The sequence below is a fragment of the Cydia strobilella genome, chromosome 2 (genome assembly GCF_947568885.1).
Source record: "Cydia strobilella chromosome 2, ilCydStro3.1, whole genome shotgun sequence".
NCBI lineage: Eukaryota > Metazoa > Arthropoda > Insecta > Lepidoptera > Tortricidae > Cydia > Cydia strobilella.
This window is the reverse complement of record NC_086042.1, coordinates 7,066,440-7,093,942: the sequence shown is the minus strand read 5'-3', so window position 1 is coordinate 7,093,942 and position 27,503 is coordinate 7,066,440. Positions and strand designations below refer to the sequence as shown.

At 37.7% G+C, this 27,503-nt stretch overlaps 1 protein-coding gene across 4 annotated transcripts in view; it reads left to right on the top strand.

Annotated features, from left to right (window-relative positions):
* Positions 1–27,143, top strand: part of LOC134751195 (homeotic protein antennapedia-like) — a 240,536-nt gene extending 213,393 nt beyond the window's left edge. For all 4 annotated transcript variants that reach the window (XM_063686593.1, XM_063686600.1, XM_063686585.1 and 1 more), the window contains exons 2-3: positions 6,731–7,563; positions 24,512–27,143. In XM_063686593.1, the coding sequence (XP_063542663.1) occupies positions 6,918–7,563; positions 24,512–24,762 (897 nt within the window). In that variant the 5' untranslated portion in view covers positions 6,731–6,917 and the 3' untranslated portion in view covers positions 24,763–27,143. The remainder of the gene's footprint in view (positions 1–6,730; positions 7,564–24,511) is intronic.
* Positions 27,144–27,503: the final 360 nt, after the last annotated feature.

Sequence of the window (27,503 nt, the reverse complement as noted above, 5' to 3'; positions counted from 1 at the left end):
TATTCTTGAAAATAAGCAATAGATATTTTTGCTTTTGATGGCATAGCGTGGGATTCTTTCATACTACGTAGATTATTTTCTAGTGGATGTTCCTTACTTCTTAGCAATGCAGGGTAATTTGAGTTGCTTACCAAGAATGTCGAAACCAATGTGCTCAGGTACTGAAAACTGCCCATTTCCCATTTCGACGTACTTTAGCGCGTAACCTATATTCTGTGACAAAACGTAGTAAAAAATCAACTCCATTCAAGCAATCCATTAAAAAATTACTATCACTTAATTGAAACACTGCTAATCCAGGCCGCGATTAAATTAACACCTGTCAAGCTAACGTGCAGTAATTAGGCCTTATCTAGTTGTAATGCAATTAGTGTGGTGAACAGATACAGAGCTTCGTAATTGCGCGATTAACACGTAAACGTTACTTATCCTATTAGAGCTAGATCAATGGGTGTTTACATAGTTTTTTTTATTTGCACTAATGATTCAATTGTCAATACTTATTGACTTACAAAAACGCAATAAAGGCGCATTGGGGTAACTTCGAAAGCGGGATAATTTTGAAAACGGAAAATATGTAGAAAACCAGAAGCACTTATAGTTTAGCAAAACATACGCTACTGAAACGCTAACCAAGGCGTCTTGCTTACGCAACGTACTACGTAGGCGAACGACACGCGAACGCGAAGCGAAGCGATGCGGCGCGGGGTAAATCAATCCTTTGATACCTATAGAAGTGTCCTACGTGGGCGATCTCGTTGCGAACGCGAACGCCGTGGGCCCGCCGCGCTGCGCCGCGCCGCTTCGCGTTCGCGAGTTGTTTGCTTATGTAAAACGCTGCGTTGCTGTAAGAAAGTGCTTTTAGTTTAGTAGCAATTTGCCATTTCCAAAATTACCCCGCTTTCCAAGTTACCGCAATGCACCTTACTCTAGTGTCACTTTTAATATCAGAAATAATGATAGCAAAGCATTCAGCCGTGCCGCCGTGCGGCTTCAGAATCGGAATAGAACCATACAATTATGAAATCTTGTAAAACTTACTCGTAAATTGATAGGTACTGAGCATTTCGGTCTTATTTAAATATTCATATAAGTACCTACGTGATACTTATTGCGGACATAAGTAGCCTCATTTTTCTATGAATGAAGCTCTCGAAACTTTACTGATTGATGCACTTACTTAGTTCAAATATTAACAAATGTTAGCACTCACTCGTAAACTTTAAGAAAACCTAACTTTGCAATTTTACTCAGCATATATGTGATAGGTATATGGTTAAAAATGTAAAGTTGTACTTAAATACCTAAGCTATTCCATTAGTCATGTTCATTCTTCATCTACCTGTGTAAGTATATTATACTCCAATCTATTAACGACCCATGTTCACAAAATCCATTATGTGTGCAAGATATCGGACATTACCTGTCGGATATTACCTGTGTCTGACGCGCCTTTGATGGCAGGCCGGGAATGCCCGCCATTTTGATTGCTGCCCTTAATTGATCCACGCGCTTTGATTAACAGATTCCTGCTGCGTTTAGGATATTTGCATCCATGTGTTATGTGCCGGATGAATATGCACTGTGTGTTACGGGAAGGGCAAGACCACGTAAAAATATATTAACCGAAACATCAATTAAAATCCAAGATTTTATTGCCCAAAAAATTACAGGAAACAATTAGAATTTCATGTAATATCGAGACATAAATAGGTAATCACTAATCATTTGTCAATCAATATATTACCTACATTTCATTGTATACCTCAAAATAGAAAACAATAAATGACACATATTAAAATAAGGAGCCAGCAGACGATCTTATTGCTAAAGAACGATCTCTTTCAGACGATCTTTCAGTATAGCGAAAAACCAGTCAAATACCTACAATCTCAAAATAAATCTGAAAATAAGTAAAGGGTATTATCAGTTCTATTTACTTATTCACTTTACAGTTTCGACTAATTTAGAAAAAAATAAATTTGGTAAATATTCCATAAATTATTCCGAATAAAATGCTCACATGTCAAAAATTACAACAAGTAATTTCAAAACATAAATCACTTTTTCAGCCCACATGCCTAAAAATAAAAAACATTACAGCGGAATTAACACTTCGGGCGGTGACAGTTTTTTCGTCATCAAAAACTCGGCAACGACCCCGCCGGGGTCCGCTGAGTGAAATGCCGTGTTACTGTAATTACCCGCCCAACTTCTAAATTTAATCAGGCAAGTTCAGTAATTTTGAGGTTCATAATTTTTCATGAGGCGAGATTGAGTAGATGCGTGTTTTTGAAGAGAGATAAGGCTTAGTACACTGATGTAAATACTTCACAAGTTATTAGACATGTTTATTGTAAATAACTTACGATAGGAACCAATTACGAAGATTCTGTTATGTTGAGCATTCATGGCATATACAACATTTCCATACACTTCAAATACTTCTTATCCCGATTCGTCAATCAGCTACTGCTTCGCTTTTTCATTTTTTTTCCGCTTACCTTTTCGCAAGATGTCTCCGCGGTTCCCTCTTTTATGACCCCATTGTAATGGGACTAATATATCTGCTTATATAAGAATAAATCAAAATCAATTAAATTAATTCAACCAAAATAAAACCCGGAATGGAATTTCCGTAAGGCGCAAGTAGGGTAAGGCGCAACCTGAAATAAGCGGCAGATTCCTGCAGCCGACCTGTCTCCACACGTATTGGCTCGTCTTTCCTGTGGGATAAGACAATGAAGCCGAGAGGGTAATGTAGGTGCTGGGCATCCCTGCGTTTCCTTAATTCCGTCCCAGGCGGTGTAATGTATAACACCATAAATCGTCTGCAATAGACGCAAAGGCCAATGAAATACCTTATGGTTTTAACATATTTTTAAATAGTATTTTCATTACTGCGTTTTCATTTTCCGAAGAATAGTTTTCATTACGTTCCTTAAGTTCATTCAGTGAAAATCTATGAAAACAGGACAATGCGTGACCGCACATAATGTACATATGCAATTTTAGTTTATATGACCCATCGCAAATTTGTATACAAGGAAACATGATGAACAGACACTTTCGGTAGTTTCCAATACTAACCGTAAACCGTCAACTCATACCTAATTGATTTAAATTAACATCAGGTACTGTTTACTTATTGACTTGGCTTGTTCTTCGCAATGAGTATAGTTGACGAAAAATAATTTCCTTCAATATCATTGTAAGTGAAAAAAAAAAAAAAACTGTAATAGATGTCATATATTAAAGAAAACCGCCTTCACCACTGGAGGGCTTCGTCACTTTTTCTTTAATATATGACATCTATTACAGTTTTTAATTTATATATAGTAGTGTGACTACTTTAAAAAACACAAATCAAAATATTTAATAAAATAATTTGATTTGTTCCCAAACTTGATCATTGTAAGTGCTTAAAATTTGCAGTTTCCTTAGGATAATTTTCTAAAAATATACCAAATGTTATATTTCAACTTAAGGGTAAAATATTCAGTAGTTTTATCGCACGCATGTGTATTTCAGACATCTATTAACTTCGCGGTAAAATTAGAAACGTTCAAATACAACCTCAGGACAGTATAATTAATAAATTAGTCGAAACTGAGTCGAGAGATAATCGGAGGAGATCAGAAGAGACGAAAGGAGATTAATAGGAGTGCGTGGCGTAATGGATGTTCCCACACTACTGCTCTTGCTTGAGGGCTGGAGCCGCGGATACAGATGCGTTTTTAGTAAAAACTAACTAAAAACTTTTTACTGACTTGTAATATAAGTGTGTTATACCTGTCATACCGATGTTTCGATGTTCTATAAAAGTTGGTTGTAAATCGCTAACTTAGCGTCTCGTCTTTGATTGCGTGAGTAGACTAGCTATGGTATAAAAAAATTGGTACTTATGTAAAAGTTATGTGGTAGTCTGAACATTCAAGTTATTGATAGTAATCCGTAATCTGTAATCAATAGACAAGTTCAGAAAAATAGGATAATTAAAACTAAATTTAGGTCACGAAATCAGTAGGTAGCAGAATAATCTAATGAAAATAAACTATGCAATAATCATTTAACAGTCTTTCTAAACTTTTTATACCAAACTACTACACTGATCGTAAATAAAAGGAAGTTTCCGTGCTCTTTCCACCGGCAACTCGTTCCAAAACCGATACACAAATAAATCAGAACCACTTTGTGCTCCCACAATAGCTCTTTAATTGACAAATAGTGGAAATGATAAATACAGGCGCTGGGAATTTCCCGAAATACCCCCTTTGATCATCCTGTGATTAACAGCCCCGGCCCGACTTACGCGAAATCATATTAATATTCTTTTTAATTTGGCCGCGAGTCTATTACACGGCCTTATTTTAGTTGATTTATCGGCCAGATTCTAAACACGATGTACGACGAGTTATCGAATATTTTAACAATTTTTACGTCGCTCGGACTATTTCAAATGATATACTATTCCTTACTGAAGCGGATAAAATAGATTTTTGTATATAAAAATTTAATCGAGCGCATACATTTGGGTTTAGTGTCACGTAAAAAATATGTAAACATTTCATTCAGCAGATACATAAAACACTTAAATTTATTTCCCGTTGATACTTTTTATTTGCCGTCGTATTTCATCGCTCCATAATCTAGTTGACATGACAATTCTGTTCTGTGTAAGACACACATGCACAGTTATTTCTGAAAAAGATAATTAGATCTCTCGTAGAAACCATAACAGTTGGCCCTCAAAGATCATGAGAACAAGTGTCCGAGAACCAACCCCTAATAAATCAAATGCGGTCGCCCGTTATCAAATTACCAAAATCACGTGAGACTGTTAATTTCACGTGCGCTCGCACCGCTAAAGACATGTTCCTTGAACCGCCACGAGATGTTATCGGCGTCGTAATAATTGCGGACTAGAACATTAGTCCGTGTTCTAAAGATTAAAAATTGTAACCGAGATTGTGCTCGAATTATTTAACGGCCAGGCTCAAATTTAAGTGCTTAGGAGTAGACCTCCAACGGGTTTTTGTGTCTGTAGGTAACGAACACTAAACATGAGTCAACCCCGATTACGAACATCGGAATTATGTTAACTAATCGAAAAATTAAATTTATTTATGACGCGAATTGACACTGAACTAAAAAGTTTTTGAATTGAAACATGAGTGAATCGTATTTATGATTATTTTCACTTAGTACAAGCGTTTTTCTGTTGTTTTTGCAATATTACACGATGGCATATTGGCGTTATTAGCCAATATGTTTTTCTTGCACTGCTCCAATACAAATTAAAGAGACAACGAGGCATTTCAAATAAACAAAAAGCCATAAATCAGCCGCTCGTCTGTAGGTACCTACGCAGTAGGTATTCGCAGATTGGTGTGTCCAATCTACTTGGTGGAATGCAAATGGAAATTGAAAATTAAAAAAATCGTGAGGGTTGTCCCGCATGGAGGGTGGTAAAATCGTAAATTTAAATTGTTCATCCCTCAACATGCAAATTTACGAAATATCTAGCCATGGTTTTGGTTGGTAGCTGGGGAGTTGTGGCTTATGAATAAATCTGTAGACTTTTAGGCAGTGCCCATGGTTTTAATCATTGTTATGTTAAATTCATCATCAACGTTTCCGTAGGTGACTACTTCAAAGTGTTTGGAAAACAGCAATCAATCTGTGTACGCAAACCTGGAAATGCTTGCCAAGGTCTTGTATTGTACGATTTCAAGTTTAATGTGTAGGGATAAATAATGTTAAACAAGCATTTTGTTTGATTTTTCCATGACACTGTTATGAAATAAACAGTAGCATGTTTTTTGTAGGAGTAGGAACATTGTCTCAGAGTCTCCGCCATCATTAACGGGCGCTAATGAAGCTTGAACTTTGGGTTTTAAATAACTTACGCCGGCCCAAGGGGCGGCACCACTCCAGCAATGTGTTGTACGGATTTTTTTACTTTTGACATAAGTTTAATAATCCATGTCCAAAACACTTTGATGTGACTTTGCCGTGTTGTCCCAAAACTCCCCAGTAAATGACGTCGCGCCAAACATAACAGTGTGTTTCTACGTAAACAGACATTTGCATGCTTCTACTTTTTGTACTTGCTACTTGGTAAATTCTGGTAGCTGTCACATAAACCACGTACACAATAAATTTTGTACTTAAAAACCTGTTGCACCAGATCCCACGATAACGCCGAGGTAATGGCGACTCTAGCCTCGCTACAGAAATTAACGTCCGGGTAAAGTTATGTCGTCGGGCCAAACGCGGCTGTCACTCATGCTCCATCAACTGCTGGGAAATGTCGAGGCTATGACGGCGGGTCAACCACATGTACGCGACGTGACACTATGTCATATCCCTGTCTCATTTTCGGAGACGGTGTTCCGTCAGTCAGACAAAGACGGACTTCGAACTTGACTCGCGTTTCTAAGAATGCGCCGCTTAGTTATCTGCGGTAAACGGGGGCCCGTATCAGACAGGTTGTCGCTAATAGGCGTTTTACTCGGAACATATGAGGTTTTATGTCTTCGTGTGTGTCCCAGCTTTAGGACACGTGTCAGTCTGTGTCTGCCGTCAGGCGGCGGAGTGTTGACTCTGGCACATCTAGCCGCGAGCTCGCCAAAGCAAACAATCGATCGAGAATCGCCTCTCGATACCTGACCATTGGAAAAATACTTTAATAATAGATCGACTAAGTGCGTTAACCTTTCCATTCCAGATTCGCCGAGGATCCGATGAGGAGACACCGTCCGCCGCGTGAGCCGCAAGTGAGATCGATCGTGCCCGTGTAGTGAATGGAATCCGAAGTGTTTTTGTGGTGATCGAACGGTGATAGTGTCGGCCCGGGTGGCCGAAAATCTGCAACGGAAGATACGGACGTGAGCCGCGCGGGCTGCGGGCCCGCGATGAGCGCTAACAGCTGCGATAACATGGCATACTTCTCCAACGCATACATCCCGGATATGCGGAACGGTGGTCATGAGCACCAGCAAGCGCACGCGCACTACGGCGCGGTGCCGCAGCAGGGGCACGAAATGGATGGCTGCGACCAGCAGCTCCGGCCAGCGCAACACCACTACCCGGCCCAACCGGCGCCGGGGATGCCCTACCCTAGATTTCCACCTTACGACCGGTTGGGTTACTACCCGCAAATGGAGCAGAACGGCTACCGGCCGGACAGTCCGTCCCAGATGGGCCATATGGGTCCTAAAGACGGGTACGGTCCGAACGGTCACCAAGCGACGCCAGCGTACACGTCCTGCAAGCTGCAAGCGGCGGCGGCCGTACCCGCGGGCGTGCCGGGCAGCCCGCCGCTCGAGCAGGCGCAGCAGATGCCTCACCACATGCACGCGCAGCAGCACATGGTGCAGCATGGGGTGCCGCACCAGCAGCACCTCATGTACCCCGTGGACGACATGCAGCACCAGACGCAGATGCCGCCCATGCACCAGCAGCCGATGCATGCGCAGCAGCCTCCCCCTCAGCAGCCCCCGCCTAACACCAACGCATCGCTGCCTAGTCCACTCTACCCCTGGATGAGAAGTCAATTTGGTAAGTTCACCACCTATTATTTATACTAAGCAAGAATATGAGTGCTTTGGTAGGCGTAACAGGCAAATTCTAGTTTTAGTTATTAGATCTGTTTCCAATATGACACTGATAGAGTTAGACCAAGAAAAGTCTGCAACTATTTTGATAGCACACGCAGTGCAAGTGTAATTTATACGTCATAATTTCATAGAAGTTTGACGCATAAAATAACACTTGCACTGCGTATGCTATTAAAATCGCTGCAGACTTTTCTTGGTCTAACTCTATGATATTGATCTGTCAGTGTCAAAAGTGACATTTCATCAACCAAAAACAAATTAAAACTAGAATTGGCCTGTAAGTTGGTATCCACAGATAATTGATACCATTACATGCGTATGACTAGTAACTACGAATTGCTACGCCGCTAGCGTAGCACACCTTACTAAACAGTTCTGTTGTAGGCTGTAGCAAAAGATACCTGCCTATAATCTGACTGTCAGATTGTAGAGAGCAAAGGTGTAATTTCGAAAATTACTGCATCGTTTTCCGTTAACATTTCGTAACTGCGGTACAAACGACAGATAACCGATAGGATTTCGTAATTATGATTCAGAGCTCAGTTTCGAAACCAAAAAAATTAGATATCACATTCTCAGTACTGCAGCGGCAGGTGGCTGCAAAAAGTTTAAAAGTAAAAGCGGATTCCGGTGGCGTTTAATACAATTAGTTTCTGCAAGTTTGCACAATGTAGCGTCAGCAAAAACGTTTCGCAAGTCGGGAGACAAATTTCGCCTTCGCATTGATGTGAAACAATAAGTGCCAGAAACAATGCCACGGTTCCGGGATTACGTTTTATGGGTCGAAGTGGTATTCAAAAGGAATTTCACTTTTCATGAAATTTACAACTCTGGAATACAAAGGCTCACCTTCTGTTTAGCCACCGATCGGGAACAATGAGCCGAGGTACGCCGTCTCCTACTGTTTTTGAATTTGTCTGAGAACTGATTTATGGTGGCTCGCCTGATTTAGGGATTCTATTGTAATTGGCGAGGTCATTCAAATTGCGCTCGAGTTTGGAGTTGCGAATTTTGGAGCGTAGTTGCGCCGCGGTATTTGGAAGTGCCAGGAACTATTTTGCAGTGCTAAAACCGTTTTAAATCATTGTAACGTAGAGTGTATACTTAATTTTGGTATATTTGTAAAGTTTTCTGAGTGGAATTATTCTTAAACAATATATAGATTTTATGTCAATTTTAAAAATTTGTTAGTGTAAAGTGCAAAGCAAAGTAAGTTTAATTAGCTAGAAAAATGTTCTTAAAAATCTTATTTGAATCGTCTCTCTCCTGGCGACTGTGCTACATTGTTTCAATGTTTTGAACACGATAGGTGATTAATTTCAAATGCCAATTAGCTCTTGGACGTACTATAGATATTTAATTAATGTTAACGCATAAATTTAATTATAGTTTGACACTGTTGCTACCCCTACTTCAGGGCAATCTACGCCAACTACGAAGTTCTGTCTGGACCCGTGTCACTGAATACGTAGCTACCCTGTATAGTTAATAATCTATCGGTCGATATCTTCCAAATATATGTAGATATAAAACGTATTAAGATGTGCGGTAATTATCTACATCTATTATAATAAAATAACATTATCAAAAGCGATGAATGTAAATTAAAGTCTATATAAGTATTTATAATACCTTTACATCAATCAGTACGTAATGAGATGTATTGTATTGAGATGACATATGTCATCGTATCCAAGTTGTTTGAAAAATAACTATAGGTAGGTAACTATACCTACTTCATATGTCAGAGTGGCCAATTTGTTTCACAAATATCCGAACAAAGCCTCTGATCTATTTTATACTAGTTATACGTTAAAGGGCATGTTCAGATATTTTTGACTAGCTCGGTCGCTCTGATATATCTGATGGCGACTGTATATTTTAGACTAGGTACCAATGTTTTTTTCACACCACGAGCCTCTAGCCAGTGTTTTAATTAATATTAAAATTAAATTGAAAGTTCGTTTCTAATGATGAGGCAGTGATAGATTATGATTGCGTGAGCTTGATGCATGGCTACGAGAATAGCTCCCAGCATCTGGTCCTCGGAAGATGTTCAGTCGTAACTACTTAGTTGCAAACGTAACTACACTATTAAGAGGTTGTTATAGTGTATGTACTTAGTATGTAGTTTATATGTGACGTTTTCAACCAAAGGGTACCACATTGTCGCTTGTTGATAAGGTTGTTTTCTAATTGAAACTATATGGAAATAGCGCCTTACTGACAAGCGACAATAAGTACCCTTTTGGTTGAAAATGGCACATATGTGTACTTTTTGACATGCGCTGCAGTCCAAACGGATTGATCATGGATTGATGGACGTGAGTGACATCAATCTCTAGGCTATACGTTTTGTAATCTTTAAGCGAGGTTTAGACTAGCAAGAACTTGCATGCTATTTACGTTGCACTGCCGACTACTAAGGCAAACTGCATTCAAAATGTTTATCAGATTCCGCAATATAATGAAAATTGCATGCAAGTTCTTGCTAGTCTAAACCTCGCTTTAGAATTTCATTTCATTATCTAATATATTTTGTAATTTTGAGTTGTCCATAAAAATGGCAAGCTGACAGTGAAACTAATGTGGTGTAGGTGAATATAGAGAGTGTTTGTCAAACTTCTAAAACATGATGGGTAGAAACGGACGGACAATATTATCTATATTACTGAGATCCATATTAATCCTAAGTAATTTAATATAACATTATTATTTTTTTCATTTCATAGTCGTCTTCGAATAACATAACATTAGAATTTAGTCCATCAAAAACTGTACCTGTAAGTATTTTTATAAGAGCACAAGTAACTCGTTACCTTTATCACAGAAATATTGAAATTTAATTTATATTTTAACATTTACCTGACATCACATAATAATTATAAAATAATATATAAGTAGTATATCAATAAACTGAAGCATCTCCTTACCAGCAAATAACCAGATAGTTAACGCATGAAAGATGGGCACCACTTAAAAGTCTTAGAACCCAGTAGCACTTGCACTTACCATCTCTCGTTAGCCCATGTTATCTACTTGAAACCATTCGCCCATTTATCTTCGAAAATCGGTTGCCATCTTTAAAAACCCGGCCAATGGCAATGCTCTTAAAAATAGATTCGCTGTCTCGGCTGAAGCGGATGAGTAATTTATCATTCCCGTGGTGTATCCTATGGCCATTAATAATGTGATTCCATGTTTTAGGCATCCTATACGATTCTTGGATGCATTTTACATCATTATTTATTTACAAAAGTATACTGTGATCGCAGATTTTTTCGTGAAAATTTAATAGCCAATACGAGTCGAGTCGAGTTATTGATTGATCATGTATTTAAAAGCATTTACTTCTACGTACTAGCACATTAGAAATACTTGTTAAATCCTTATCAATTAAATTACGAATCCATACTATCCCTACTAAATGTATTAAATGACAAAGTAACTATATCTGCCTGTTATCTCTTTACGTTAAACTGCTGAAGCGATTTAGATTGAATTTGGTATGGAGATAGTTTGAGGCCCAGGAAAGGATAGGTTAGTTTATATCAATTATCATAATTTCAAGCAGACGAAGTTGCTGGCAGAAGCAAGTATGTAGTAAAGTAAGTAATATCCAATGAAAATTATAAAGATACTCCAATTTATAATATTACATTTCTCCTTTCTTAACAAACCAATGACGTATACCCTGCCCAACGGTACAGAAAGATAGACTCACCTAGTCCGAGGTAGGCCGCGATAAGTCCCGCGAATCGAGGTGGAAATGGAAATATAATGCCCCCCCCCACCTACACCCCCTTAGGTCGCGTCACACAATGGGGAATAGACGACTTGTTACATTTCATTGTACAGTTATCAGCCTCCAAGCCTTTGTGAACAACCGATGATTGAATACGAGAATTTGTTTTGGTGCCTGCTCCTGATTTCCCCCGTTTGCGTTGAAAGAGGCTGAATAGAGGGCGTATGTATATAGCCGTATTTATTATGGTGGTTGGATTGTTTCTAATACGATTTTCGGGAGGTTTTTGTCATGTCAAAAACCCTTGGACCGAAATTTAACAATGCAATGCTTAGTCATATTCATTTTAAAGACAAAATGAGATCATATTAGGTTATTAAGTTCATATGACAAAACTTAGGTTTAGTCAGAAACTTCGTAAACCAAACTTAAGTTAAATACGTAAGAAATGTTACTTTTTTTTGTTTATACCACGACGGTGGCAAACAAGCATACGGCCCGCCTGATGGTAAGCAGTCACCGTAGCCTAACACTGTGGTGTTAGCATTCATACTACTCATACCAACATAATGCCCTTTAGAACTAATTATCGAGTTTGATTCACCAATATCATGTATACGTACCATCTTGATCTTGACAAACGAAGCACAGCCTTAATTAAACATACAATAACCTCAACATTTAATTCCTATGGTGACTGTACATAATTTCCCTGTGATAGGACATAGGACTGCCTAATTCCCAAGTCTTTACTTCCCTACTATCTTTATTCAACCTCAATGCTTATCTAAAACACTTCAATTTTCCAACGAACATTTTCACTAGCCACCGTGAACACACTATTGTTCTCATCTGATCATATATTTCCATACCTTCTCAACATTGGCTTAAGACTAACCAATATAAATTTGACCATAACATAAGAAGAAACATGAGTCGAAATCAGCGAATGCCCTCATATGAATTTATGGAAATCTTAAAAACCCTGCTCGTGTATTAAGTATTAACATTACCTACTTACTTACTAAAGCGAGGGCGATCTTTCTAATTTGAACCGGCGTAAGGTAACTCGAGATCCGTAACAAAACCATATACAATCGCAGACCGCGTGTATTCTGGTTGGTCCAAAACGATAAAGTCCGCCCCTCGGCAAGCTACTGATATGGCCCTGATCGATTATGGAACAATGTCGATAAATGCACCGATAGATTGGTTCCGACGCCTTTTGTGCCTCGCATCAATGTCGTCGTGCCATTCTTCCCTAACTGATTTTTCCTGAAATAAGAATTCTAGATTGGTTTGGCACGATTTTTCTCGATTTTCCCGGATATACTTAGATTGTCGCGAATGAATGGCTGTGCTCTTTCGACTCTAATAAATACCGACTAACTAGGCATATTAAAACACGAATTCATATATTTAATTAAATCATTCGTTGTAATCATACAGTAAAAATCAAATCTAAAGTAGCATCTAAAATCTAACAGAACTGACTTTGACTTAGACAGTGAGTGAGAATAAGGTCATGGTTTTAGTATTAACTACAATACTGTCTAGTATTTATTTAAAAAAAAACTATAGCCATTTATTCTCTATCCTTAATTATTACAGGTCGCTTTTATTTCGCTCCAGAGATTTGTCTCAGGAAATGAACAAAGAAGAATCCATTTCACTTCCCCACTAAAATACATAATTCTTTTGCGCAATTAAGTTTATGATCCGCAAAAAACAACGTCATCTTAGATTATGCACTAATTCGTCGCTCTCTTACGAAAGCTATACCCTAAGAAAAGAAACCCCAAATGTTTATTTATTTAGAGCACGAAAGCGATATCCCGATTTCCCCCTGTATTTACATGTGCTATTATTTGCATAAACTTTTTTTTGGAGGGGACTGAGGTATAAAAATATATTTCTAATTCTGTGCGGTACTGAGTTTCCGGTTTAGGCGGTAGTACGCGTGACTTTGACGGATGGCATTTTTGTCCTTTGATATTTTTACGGCAACGCGGGAAAGGGAATTTTCGAACGCTTGTGCGGTTTTAGACAGAATTTAGATACCTATATCTGTTTTGTTTGGATTAGGTTCGTCGGGACTGGCTTTAAAATGTAAATACCTACCTCTAGTTACTTTCATGCCTGTTTCATGTTAGTAAAAATAGCAATAGGTTAAAAAACTAATTACTCTAATTAGTGTCCCTTGTTTATGTAGTTAGGTATAGGCTCTCGTAGTCTCGATCAAAACGTAGATATAAGCTTATTATATATAAATACTTGAATTTATCCTCCGTCAAAATATCGAACTTTATTAATTTAAAGGCATTTTAAAACTTATTTAACTAAATGTTTCGGCTCACCGCTCATGAGAGTCATGAGGTACGGCGGTGTGGCGACTGTGGCGTCACAGATTAATAAATAGTGCGTACAGTAACTTTGTACTAACTTTAAAGTTCCGCCTTTCCCACATAGGTGGCGCTAAAGTAAATATGAGCTCTGCTGTAATGTTTATTATCCAGCGATAAGTGAATATCAAGTAAATATCCGTAATTAGCCCTTTTTGCAACGCCATGTAATTTAAAAACATGCAATTTAAACCACATTAGTTATCTAGGCCACAATTTTCATTAAAAAATGTGCTGATATTATTATGTAGAGACAAAAAACTAGATTACATGCCAAGAAGTGTACAAACTAGTAGGGTAAAAAAAATTGGGAGCTTATTAAAAAACCATTACGATCTTATAATTAACTACGCACACCCACGTCCGTATCCACCAACCCCATTAATACATGTCGACTCACACACGAGCGCTCGCGTCATACGAGTGTTACCCACACATTGACGTGACAGTAGTTTTGAGTGTGTTGTGATTGGAGTTGCCAGTATAATGAAGATTGACATTTTAGTGGTAATATTATTTTGTGGCAATATGTGTTCTACTGTTAATTGTAAATTTTATTTTAACGTCTATTTTATGATGTTTCTAAGTAATGAAATTAGGTACCTTACAGGCAAAACTAAATGTGACGAAAACCAAAGCCGACTGCAAAAATGCCAAAATAGGACTTGAAAGTGACAAAATAGCTGTCGTCGTCGTCATACTCGTGTATGTATTATATCTATTTGCTCGTTGATGTTGCAAGAGGTCTTGCAAGAAACTGTCGTGAACTTAGTCGCCTGAAGTATGCTCTAGACGTGTCACATTTCATTTCCACTGGCTTAAATCCTTCATTTCCCAACTAACTTTTCCCTCGCAAGTTGCTCCTTGACTTTGGACCTCTAAATTTCCCCCGCTTGCGTTACTTGTAAACTTCAACCTGATTAACTGGCAACATTTCCTATCTTCAGAACTAAGAAGGAGTTAGTCGATTAACATGCGACTTCCAATTTCAACCATTGTACTTAATAAATAAAGTTCAAAGTTTTAGTGATTGATTGTTGTTCTGCAAGCTCTTTTGTTTCTATTATAGATTAACGAAAAGTAGTCGTCCCTTTTCGTCTCGCTTGTCCCTGTCTGGCCCGAGGTGAGGTCTTGGCGGACATTAATTAAAGCCCGGGATAGGACGCCAATCAAAGTTTGACCGCCACTAAGCCGCCGAAGCCGAACTTATTATGTGGTATTAAAATTCCATTTTCAAACTCTTACCATTTCAAATTGAAATAGATAATGGACGATTCGCTGTCCATTATCGCGCATTGTAATGCACGCGAGCGTTTAATTTTACCTTTCTACTTAACAATTTACGGTGAAATAAGAAGCAAATTAGAGTAGTAGATATTAAATTTGAAATCTATTATCACATGAAACTCATTAATGTGATATTAAGCCGGTTCATATCATTAGGCGGGTACAAAAAGCGACGCATCCGATGCCTGCACATGTGCTGTGAGTCGGTGGCACATAAATCATAAATGTATCTTTATACTTATATTTAAGTATAGGCGCGTCGATAGAGGAACGGAAAAAAGGCCCCCCTCCCCCGTTTCCTGCTCGGTATCACACATGACCGGCCTGTCTATCTGCCAGACCCGTGTCAAATATTCTCTGGAGCGGAGACCGCCCCCCGTTCGGGGCAGGGGAGCCCCCTGGGGCTCGCTGTCCCGCGGCGAGGCTCATCTTGGAGCCCTAATGCGCTCTGAGCTGAGCATTACGCCGAGATGAATTTTTAGGCACCTCTCTAGCTTATTTATCTTGCCGCTATCTATCTAGTTTTAATAAGAGATAATTTCAGCGATGTGTGTAAAGAAAGCCTATCTTAGTTAATCAGCTGTACACCTAAGGCAAATAAGAGATCCTGCTTACTCTGGTTATACCCTGTATCTGTTCAAATAGTTAATTTGGTCAAGTACCTATGTCAATGTCCAAAAAGAGTATAAACGGAACTAAAGAAAGCTTCTATCTTAAAGCCCGGAACTTATAATTAATTTCCTCTGATTGTATCTTGAAAAATCAATGAATGTATTACATAGCTTTTTAATAAAGCAGGAACCGAAGACGCCTGTATGGATAGATGCCTCTCGAGCATTTTTGATTGAATATTTTCTTTTTCATTAAGATTTTCACTTTCATGGCTGGCGTTGAAAAATCGCTCTCGCCGGCACCTTTCATAACTTTTCACTTCGTGATCCGACGCAATTACTCACTTTCCATCGCCTTCTCAAATAAAATATTCATTCGTGCTTTTCCTGCAAATTATAGTAATGGTCCAACAAAACTGGTAATTAGGCGGCTAGCCGCCCACCTCCGCGCGGGGAGGTTCATTTTTGTAAGAGCCTGGATGATTCGGTTTTAGTTTTTTTTGTTGATTAGTTGATGCCTTATGAATTATGGATTTCATTTAGGTAATGGGAATTGATAATTTAGGCGGCTTGGTTATTATCGCAATTGGATCATTTTAATGTGCCGATGTTATCATGCAAGTACCTTTGAATTGGTGACGCAAGATACGCAACGCGGTAACTCTTCATAAAATAGGGGCCTATTTTATGACTGGTGCATATGGCCAGCCGCGTTATCCACCTGGTTCTAAGTTCTAACCCACTCTATCGTAGTGTGAATTGAACAATTCGCGCAGCTCCCGCAGCAGGGTCTGTTGTGATCGTTGTTTAGCCGAGGCGCCGACAGCGCGGGCGGAGCCCCGCACAAAGCTCGGCCTAACAAAGACGTCACCGGCCGTGCCGCCGACGTCGAGTTATGGCACCCATTGTTACCGACAATGCCCAACAAACGAGTTTGTATAAGCTATTAGGTACGCGCATTAATATATATTTTTTGTTCGCCCGAAAATTTAGCATTCCATTACGAGGGAGAAATGAAACGCCCGCCGCATGAATTATATTAAAATATATTTGAATATTTCATTTGACACCTTTTTTGCGGGTGGAATTTGGTTCAATCCCCGACCGGGACCGCGTAATTTTTGGCGTATACCGACGGAATTTAAGCTGAATAACATTCCATTTCGTAACGCGCCGCGAATCAGTGCCGGCAGCCGAGAATGATGTCTTTGTGTTGTGTCACATCATATAAATTATTTCTCAGCAGAGCGGTGGAATATGAAAGGGGAAATGGAAAAATATTACCTAAATGCTAATGATTCAAAATACATTTCTGAATGATACTCAAGTTAAGCCAGTAGGTACCTACCTACATATTTACCTCTACTTGTCTCTACATATCAAATGACTATTTTATTTAAAAATTTAGTCATTAGACGTAACAGTGGATAGAATCAGAGGCCGGCCCACTAACGTCGCTGTGGCCGCCATATTTGCATTTTTTTCATTTCCGACCAAATAAATTTATCCCACCTACTGCGCTGTAAGAACGATTAACTTATTTTCTTTGTATTTTAGACAAAAAATATTATTTTTAGTAACTTTTCTAACCAGACCATTTCGTAGTTATGCGTTGGACTCGAATCTAACCAAATTAATTATAAGTTAAAGTAAAATGAAAGTAGCGAATCTAGAATTTGAATGCAAGTTATTTATAATTAATATATCTTTTAGAAAGCGAGTCGTTAAAAAACGCAACTTTATTTTAGCTTACCCAATGTATCTTCACAATCATACTTAGAACGTAGGTACCTACCTAAAGTATCTAGAGGTTTAAGTAATTACAAAATAAACTGTCCATACAGATGCCATTTTTCTATATACACAAGTAATTCAAGCTATCAGCCGGTAACATGGTTGTTAATGCGACAGTTTCAGATGGTGCCTGTGCTACTCCAAATTCTACTTTGTTTCTATACCATTACCAACAAAGTTCACTTGTCCAAATATTATAGTCGCGTTTTGTTTTTCTTCATTACTCATGTAAGGGTAATTATAATTATGGTGTTGCGTGTTTTGTCATCCATCGTATTTGGGCGTAGATGTTATCATGACGCTCACAAATTGGTTTCCTAGGGTTGCCAGCCTGTGTATTTTGGCTCGTTGTGCTGCTTGCTTAGTGCAATTGTTTTGAAGTCGAATGTACAACCATTAATTTATTATGTTATTTTGATAGTCGCAGGACATAATTTACACTCGTGCAACATTTCAGCTCTCACTGAAAAGGATAAATTAAATCGGTCTGGTCCAACGACGGGACTAAATTGCTACGACCTTAAATGTAAAGCAATCAGGCTGTATCGAGGCAGTATTTTAGGGATCCTTCGAATAACTCTCGATTATAACGAGCACATCAAATGTAAGGCGTCTTCATATATTTAACTTAATGATATGTTTACATGTAAAATTTGTATATTGACATATTGCTGAATTATTATGTGAACGATCTTTAGAATTTCTCAAATAGTATTATGGTCGTCATCATCTAATAGCGTTAGCACATAATAAGTCATGCTGCTCAGAATATACGTCTAAGAACGTCTTTGACAGTAAATATAGTTGTTCATATACAATATTTATGTTATCATCATCCGGCCGCTGAAGCTAAGAGAAAGTCAAATTTTACAGATAATAATGCATTATCAATTAAACGTATTAACCTCACACGGACCTTCGCCGAACAACGTCGGAAACCAGCAATTTTATTTATGACGTGCAAGCGTTTAAGAGAAATTGCATTAATCTGAATACCCGTTTGATATCATGTACGATGTTGCAATACACTGAGTGGTCACAGAATGTTAAAAGATTATATTTCGCGACCGCAGTCATACGAAGTTCGATTTACCGCTGTAGCGTTTAAGGTGGGCATTTTACTAAGGCTGTGGGTCACGATGTGATGATACCCTTGCGTTGATATGTATGAAATTGTACGACATGAATTATTGATTGTCGATATCGCTTCAAGCTGTCGCTGTATTTTTTTCGTGTTCCTCGGGCGCTGCAACGAATTAAATTAAAAGCTCTTTTCACTTGTCATCCCTTGATGAATTTGGTATTTAGGCTCGCTCGCTATTACGCGCTCTTTTTGCACGGCGGAATTTGCGGTTGAATATGTTTTGCGTTTATGTTATGAATTCATAAATTCAAAATTGCTAAAAACAATGGTAAGGTCACGGAACAAAACGTGACGGTCTTTTTATTAAATACCTAAATTGTAATGTGCTGTAATGTTGACAAGTTTAATTAAAACTAGATTATCTATGGATAGTAAATAGGTACTAATTTTTGTCATTTTAAGATCTATCGCTGTGGTTTAAGAAGTCACGTCACGTATTGACAAGATGTAAGCAGTGACAAATGTTTTATTTATATGATAAGAAATAAAAACGCAACCGATGTAGGTCGCCAGGGTAGATTCCTATAGAAGTATAGAACTTCAAATCATACTTAATAGTAAGACCTTTTACGCTAAATTGCGTTTCATTCAATGATTTAATCTGTCACCGCCTGACGGATAACCGCCTGTTATCAAGCCCTTTTCGACCCCTGGCTGAATGCACGCCGTAATCAGTACAAATGCGGTCCCAGATAGTAGCACCCAGACCGCTCAATATTTCTGCGCGTCTATCCAGATAAATGTACTCGACCTCTGGTTCCTGGGAATATTAATCCAATATTCTGTGTACCGAGAGGTACGGATTTGTTGATTGTTGCCGAGTTTCCCATGAGGCTTATGTCAATGGAAAAAGTTAAGCTGCTTTAACGTATGTTTGCCTAATGGTGTAACAGGGTTACGTGGACATTATATGTCCACGTAAATACTAAACAAAACTGTATATACTAAATAAAAGACTAGCATTCTCCTACTTATAAAACGTAAAAATCACTAGCTCAAATCTGTCATCTTATAGGGCATCATTAAACTGTGTCGTTCATTACCTTGTGTTGTGAATATGGAATATTGGTTGAATGCGGGTGGTTGTATCTAGTGAAATTTTCTCATATGAGAATTTAAACTTAAATAAATCTAAAAGAAAAAGTATTTCATAAAAAAATATTCGATCTTTAACAAACTTCGCGTTGTGAACAGCAACCATAAATAAGTCCCTATTATTTCTATCGCTTTCCACGATTTCCACTACGGGCCCAAAAAACTTCGCGCATTGTTTCCTTGGGCAGGAAAGTTCTCGAACGTCCACGGTCCGTGTCGTGAAAGGCCCCCGATTTCCCCCCCGGTACCCCGGTCCCCTGCTGTCGGATGATTTATGGGGCCCGACACATGCAGCGCTGCGCCCGCTGGCAAAGCTGCGATTGCGGTGCAGACGAGCGCTTGAGACGCGGTTTGAACACTTGTTTGATATGAAGTCATAGTGACATGTTATGACGATATGTCCTGAAACATGCAGCGCTGAGTTTACAGCTCAAGCTGCGATTTCTAGGCGACGGTCGACCGACGAACGACATATCGTGGGCCAAAACTCTTGACAATTTTGAAGAAAAATCTTGGTAACTCTTGCATGTCAGAGTCAAACACAGCCTGTTTGTATTAGTGAAGAGTATTCCTGGGTTTTAAAAGTTAATTATGAAGAGGATTAGGAAAAACTCAAAACACGAATCCTGTTTGCATACCTAGTTGAGATCATAGCCATTTTACTGAAAAAGCAATCCTAACTAGTTTGTCCTTTTTTTGCTGTACACACTGTACAGGTTCCTAAATATTAACTTTTACTTAGGTTAGGTAGGGAGTTGACTTTTACTTAGGTTAGATAGAGAGTTAGAAGCATAAATTGAAAATTACAATTTCGAATGAAGTAATTCTATTCATAGTGCAATTTAATATTTTCCACGCAATCCGTATGAATGGTACAAGCATATTAGTCGAAATATATTTTACATTAATAATCTAATCTCAGACTAGTCTTAAATAACAAAACGAATTCATGATACGAATCGCAATACTTCCTTATAAATACAGAGTAAGGTACAGCTGTGTTTGATATTAATACGTTACTAAGAATCTTCATAACTGAAATGATTGATGTCCGAGAAAGTTTCAATTCAAATTGAACCTAATTACGTTACCAAAGAGTTAAAAATTACCTAAACTTTGTAAATTGTTCCTATTTCGTACTAATAGAGCGTAGTGTCTCAAAGGCCGGTCCGAACGCGCGGGTAAAGGCGCGTTCATAAAAACGCCCGTTTGGATGCTTAATTAAATAATGGTGTAAGAGATTTTGATTAAAATATATAATGGATATACGGTGCATTCTATGTGATATATTATATGAACAATGTGTTTTGTTTAGAATAAAAAATGTCGTCTTCTTAGGGGTGCTTGTAAAATAAACGAAATTAAGATATGTAACAGCATAAAGAAAATTAACTTGATGAAGTCACATGGATATGTTTAGTTGGTAAGGAGAAGTGACATATAAAGGATGGCTTGTAGTAGTAAAAAAATTTGCATTGGTTCGGAAGTTTGTAAACAAGAAGTTTGTTTATTCCGTTCAATGTAGCTCTTTTACTTCCTTGCTTAAATTAGCTTAACCTATATTAGATTAAGATTTCCCAATTACTTTTAGGTAGATATAAAGATATATATATATCAACAGTTCTTATAATTTTAACCATCCATCCCTATATATTATTAATACTATAAATTAATAACCCAGTCTGTCTGTCTGACGCCTGATTAACCGATTTAGATGAAATTTTGTCTAGAGATAGTTCGAGGCCCGAGGACGGACATAATAATAATTTTTATCAATCATTTTCATCATCATCCCACGCTTAAGAAATCGTGGGCAGAGGCTAGCAGAAAACTAGAAAACATGAACCAACACTGCGCACCAATGTGCCCTCGCCCTTAATGTTTGTTCTTATTACATACGGTTTAAATCTGACGCGGATCATGTTTTATGCATCCACAGCTACCCGTCCGTAGTCGCGTATAATAAAGCCGCTGGGAGCCGCGAGCGCATTACTTGGCGGTTTCGGTAATGTACAACATAAAAACATGTATGCAGTGATTGCAGTGTGCCTAACCCGCTCTGGATGTTGTGTGGGGACTTGACGCCTGTTCCCTAGCGTTGGACTGTTTAAGGTGACATTCGGATGCGTTACCGATGCGACTTTACTGCGGTGGCGATGACGCAGCTGTCATTTCCCTTGAAAAAAATGAAAATGAAAATGAAATTTTATTGATAACAATCGTTACAGGTCTGTTTATGTTTTATACATATTAAACCTACAATCTACATACACGTGGTAAAGTTGAGGTTTTTTAGGCAGACAGTCTTAATGACAATAGACAATGACAATGATAAAATGAGTGACGGATTGATCCCTTTTCATTGGTCTTAAGTCTTCGAGAGGAAACTTTTCAAGAAAAAAATTACCCTAAGTGGGTATAAAGAAACAAGCCATTATGTCAATATTAATGGAAGTATTATAGAGGCCATCAGATAAATCGAAGCTGCCAAAATGCTAAAAAATATCTAAACATGCACTTTAACGTATTGATAATAGAGGCTTTGTTCAGATATTTGTGAACATCTTGGCCGCTCCGATGTATCTGATGGCGACTGTGCTAACATATAGTTACAAACATTTAAAACAACATTAAAAGCCTTAAAACTACAATGGGCTGCATCCTGGAACGCACGGGAGCGAAGACTTATCAATTTGGCCGCAACAAGTGGCCGATAATTTTGAACCCGCTGCAGCCGCCCGATCCGTAGACTCGGGAAACGGGATTTGCTTTTTTGGTTAAATTTACTTAGGTAAATATGTAAGAATGAGCAAGCCAAAAGGTTAGTATTATCGTAAAAGAAGATATGATATATTTTTTTGACTAGTGAGTGCGTTTTCTCCACGTATTAGCGTCCTATGGGATATTTAGCGAAGTACTGGATTACGAAAGTCACTGCCATCTGACCTTCCCACCAAATTGTTGAGATTAGTCCGGTTTCCTCAATATGTTTTCCTCTACTGAAGACTATTTAAATCAAAAGATGTTTGTACGTGAAGCTCCAAGAAAGTCATTGGTCAGTCTGAAAACTTATTCGTCATCGCTAGGGCATCCTGCAAAATACTTACAAATGAAGTCAACAAGAAATTCATCACCATGCTGACACGGGATTGACGGATTTAAAAAGCAAATTACACACAAAACTAAAATTTGAAGGCATAATACAATGCACCTTCAAACGTGATAAGCAAAGCTGTTTTTGAAGTCCTTGACGTTGTTAAAGTCGGTCAGTCACTCTTCTAGATACATATTATTCTTATTGATGAAAGCAAAACATGCAAAAAAGCTATCTCCTCAATCCACTTCGATTCCAAATCAAGACTAATGCGATTCGAGAGAAAGGTCACAATCTGCCCTTACTTATATTGATATATGCAGCCACATTTGTCACTGCAAGTCTTAACATTTACAAAACGATACGTTTATCATCTCATCACGGTTTTTTACTTTTTATGTAGGTACTTTTACTGTCAACATCTGGACTAGAAGATGTTCTGAAAACGCTCTTGTGTCCTAGAACATACGGTACCTACTGGTTTAATATTAGTAATACTACTGACATATACCATAGCAGATACTTAGGTATCGTCTCTGACTGTACATTTTCTTAGAATGGCTGTCACTAAACCCCGTGTCTGATTCCACGAAGTTTTCGTGTCTGTGTGTATATCGAGTTTCGCGTGATGTGAAACCGCGGCACAAACAGTTAACTTTCGTTTTACGCCCGAGTTTCAAACTTCACCTCACCACTATCCGAGTTTAATAGCCCGAAGAATGTTAAATGCTAAAATTGGGCGAAGAATTTGGTAAAAGTTTTGGTATGTTAATGCTTTTAAATAGCAAGTTGAAGGAAAGGTTTCTCAAGTTTTTGGTCCAAATTGTTGCTCTTGTTTTCAATAGTAAACTGTGTTATAAATAAGTATTGTTTCTGAAATTTTGTGCAATGTTATGCTAAAACCATGAGTTAAGAATGATGTCTCTACAATTCAATCTAAAGGATTTGACCTATTAAATCGAAAATCCTTGCTATTTAGAATGATTCATTTGTTAATATTGTCTCATTCATCACTTAAATCTCGCTGCAGTTCCTTTAATACAAATTACAGTTCAGAGAATCTAAACCGTGTATAAAAGGCTTTGCATCTTCTTCGAAGAGTAATGATTACAAAACGAAAAAAGGCCTGCGGCATCTTAAATTATTTTAATTGGCTCCGGTAGCGGATCGCCGCGGCTCTACAAACACGCAGGAGCTGATTTTGTGACGTTTTTTTTAATACGCACCTCAAAATTAATCCCCACTATAACAAGCAATATGGTATTCAACCACTAGCTTAATCGACATAGGCGAAGACTAATCGTAAAGGAATACTAATGAACTAGAATGTATGCTTGCAATGATTGCGAAATATCGCTTTTTGATTCAACTCTACTAATTGGACCTGCCGTACGACCTAATTGTATAAGATTTTGTGCAGTCAATGTCAAAACCCGATTAGCAAAGTAGATACCTTTAAACTAGTTCTCGACAGCGAAGAGAAATATTCGACAAGCAAAAACAATTAACAAATTGATAAGCTCAAAACAATTTTCAATTAACTCCGCCGGGAGTGTTCGCCTTTTACAAATAACCACCATTTATCAGAAATGCCTATGCAGTTTTTAACGTCTGGCGCTCCCAGGGCTGCCGCGCGAATTTTATAAATTAAACCAACTGTTTTCGATTTGAATGTAAATTTTATTTTGTATTAACATGCTACGTTATCTGATTTCAGAAAGAAAGCGGGGACGGCAAACGTACACGCGGTATCAGACGCTAGAGCTGGAGAAGGAGTTCCACTTCAACCGGTACCTGACGCGGAGGAGACGGATCGAGATCGCGCACGCGCTTTGCCTCACGGAGCGCCAGATTAAGATCTGGTTCCAGAACCGGCGAATGAAGTGGAAGAAGGAGAACAAGACCAAAGGCGAGCCCGGCTCCGGAGACGAGCCGGACAACATGAGTCCGCCCACCTCGCCGCAGTAGGCTCGCCCCGGGTGCGGCCACCACGCAGATCTCTGTTTCAGATTCCACTAAGGCCATTGAACAGTTGGTTTTCGGTGTCCATTTAGTTGTAACGTCGAATCTTGAGTTTGCATCAACGAGTGATGAATCTGAAACAATCGATCCAACGGCCGCTGTTACTAGAACAGTTTAATTTGTATAAATTGTATGTTGGACTTTTCATGATAATATTACATTATAACTAGCATGTAACTTAGTGACATCGCATAATAATGATAGTGTGATGAAGAGATTTTTGCAGTTGTTAAGTATAAATTTATTTATAGAACAATCTCAATACCAATAATTACCAAAAAAGCAGTGTATATGATTAGTAAACTGCATCGATATTATGTGATTATTATGCATGGATAATTATCATTTTGGTATTATCTTCTCATTCACAGATTGGCTATTTATTGAACATTTTTTTTGCAAAGTGCTTGATAGTCTTCGTTATTTATTATTCTAACTGCGACATTAATATAAGTTTCCGAATAGCAAATCTGTCAGAATTTCTTATAGATTGCTTCGTACCTTCACGACTAGGTAGAGAAGGTCTTTATTTATTTCTGACATCAAGCAATTTGCAAACAATCTAAATTCTCAAAATTTTCGCATGATATTGAATCACAAAACCATAAGGACCTCTTATAATTAACCATTGATAAGAAGGCAATTAGTAACGATATTGTTATTATTTAATATATTTGACGTTTATTTCTAATTGCTGTCCAATTGCTATTCTGTAAATACGTACGTAATAATTTAAGGGTTTAAATATTGTACAATTGTTTTAGTGTGAATAATTTTATTGAGATTAATTTTGAGACACGACGACTAGTTCATTTTGTTAGCAATCAGGACCGAGCGCTGGTTTTGTGAATCTCAGTTCGGTTTACTTTCTTTTATACATTCTTTGTAGTTTGGGAAGGCCAGTTACACGTGCAATGTATACGATTTTCGATAACACCATATACGTAATTAACTGATAATAAACGTAATAGGAAATATTATAATTAATGTAAAATGTTACGAGAATGACGTTAATAATTTAGAAAATTCTTATCGAGATTCTCAATATCCTTTGATAAAAATCTATTACTCGGACGAAATGAATGTTGTGCCATTCGATGGAGAATAATTCTAAAAGACATTCATTGTAGAAAACATCAGGTGCAAATCGCTACTTAATAATTTATTATTAATGAAACAAAGTTACCTTCAATCTCGTAGGTACAGAGAAAGTTGATATATTTCTTATTTTGAATCTTATTGTGGTATGGGTTGGTACGGAACGTCGTAGGTACATGTACACAGTATACCAAAGTTAGAGAATAAACTGGTGGGTGTCACGTCCGTAGACCCTGTAGCGGCTAGGAGTAGCGAGCGACCCATAATATACAAGCGTCGAGAACACCTCACTCTAGTAAAAGGTATTTTTATAAAATCATTGCTTTACAAAACCGATATACGTAAAGAAAAATATCGAACATTGAATATATTTACTCGTAACAATAGTTTTACGAATATTTTAAAAGGAGAGTGATATTCGAGGGGTGATCTGGTGTCAGGATTCTGGTTATACGTGTTTCGTAATAATGTAAACTATTTGTAAATTGATTTTTCACGTAGGTTGTAACTAGTGAACGTTTTTACTAAGAACCCAGTGAGCCGGTTTCATTTATACATATTTTAATTTTGTGCTGTGTTCGTTAAGTAAATGTAAATTGTAATAATTGTATATTGTCGATATATCCGATATTTATTTATTGATTCACTTAATTTAGTTCTCTTTCGTTGACTTCTATCTTCTCTTGAATCGGGTAAAGTTAGTTTTAGGACTGTCTGGCTAAGGGTGAATTTTGTTGTATAATTTCTACGTTTGCTCAAGAAATAATCTCGTGTTTGTGTTGTACAGTTGTTTGTAGTAGTAAGCGTTGTTTTGTCCGGAACACTTGAAGCTAGAATGTATGTTTTGATGATATTTTACAAATCTACATCTGTAAGAAATCGAATGTGCAATCCTAAAACAAGAACAGAAACCCCTTGCCAGATAGAGGTCTCAATTTCGAATTTGTCTTGGAACATTAAATTTATTTGATGTAAAATTAGGTTTATGAGAAAATTTATTATTAATTTTTGATGTTAGGTGTACTCAGAACTGTCCTTAAATTTTTGGAAATTGAATCATCACTTAGAGAAAATCCCTGGTTAAAACGATATTATTTACCTACCAGTTTATGCCCTATTGATTCAAAATTTATGAAATTTAACTATAATTAGTAACTTAATAAGGTTAGGTGAGACGATATTGTCATAAATATATAAATACATGAAATTAATAAAGCATAATGATTGTATACGAGAATTTTCATTGACCTTTCTATCGGATATTGTGGTCCTAAGTATACGTCTCGCGTTGAATAATGGCCCCCATCACAGTTCATTTTTATATGGAGTAGCTGCCACATATAATGAATGTATGTACATTTATGTAATAAAAATACAGTAAAAACATATTCTTCAATAATTTTTTAAATTATGCCTATCCAAAAGAGACTTAAAGGAACTGTCATAGAGACCATCATTATGCGCGTGAGAGTCTATTAGTTTATGACTATAATTAGTTTCTTTAATATTGTTTAATATTTGTCTATCCTTTCTAAAATAAGAATAAGTGCTTGTGATATGTCTATTAGTGGCAAAGTGATCATAATGTA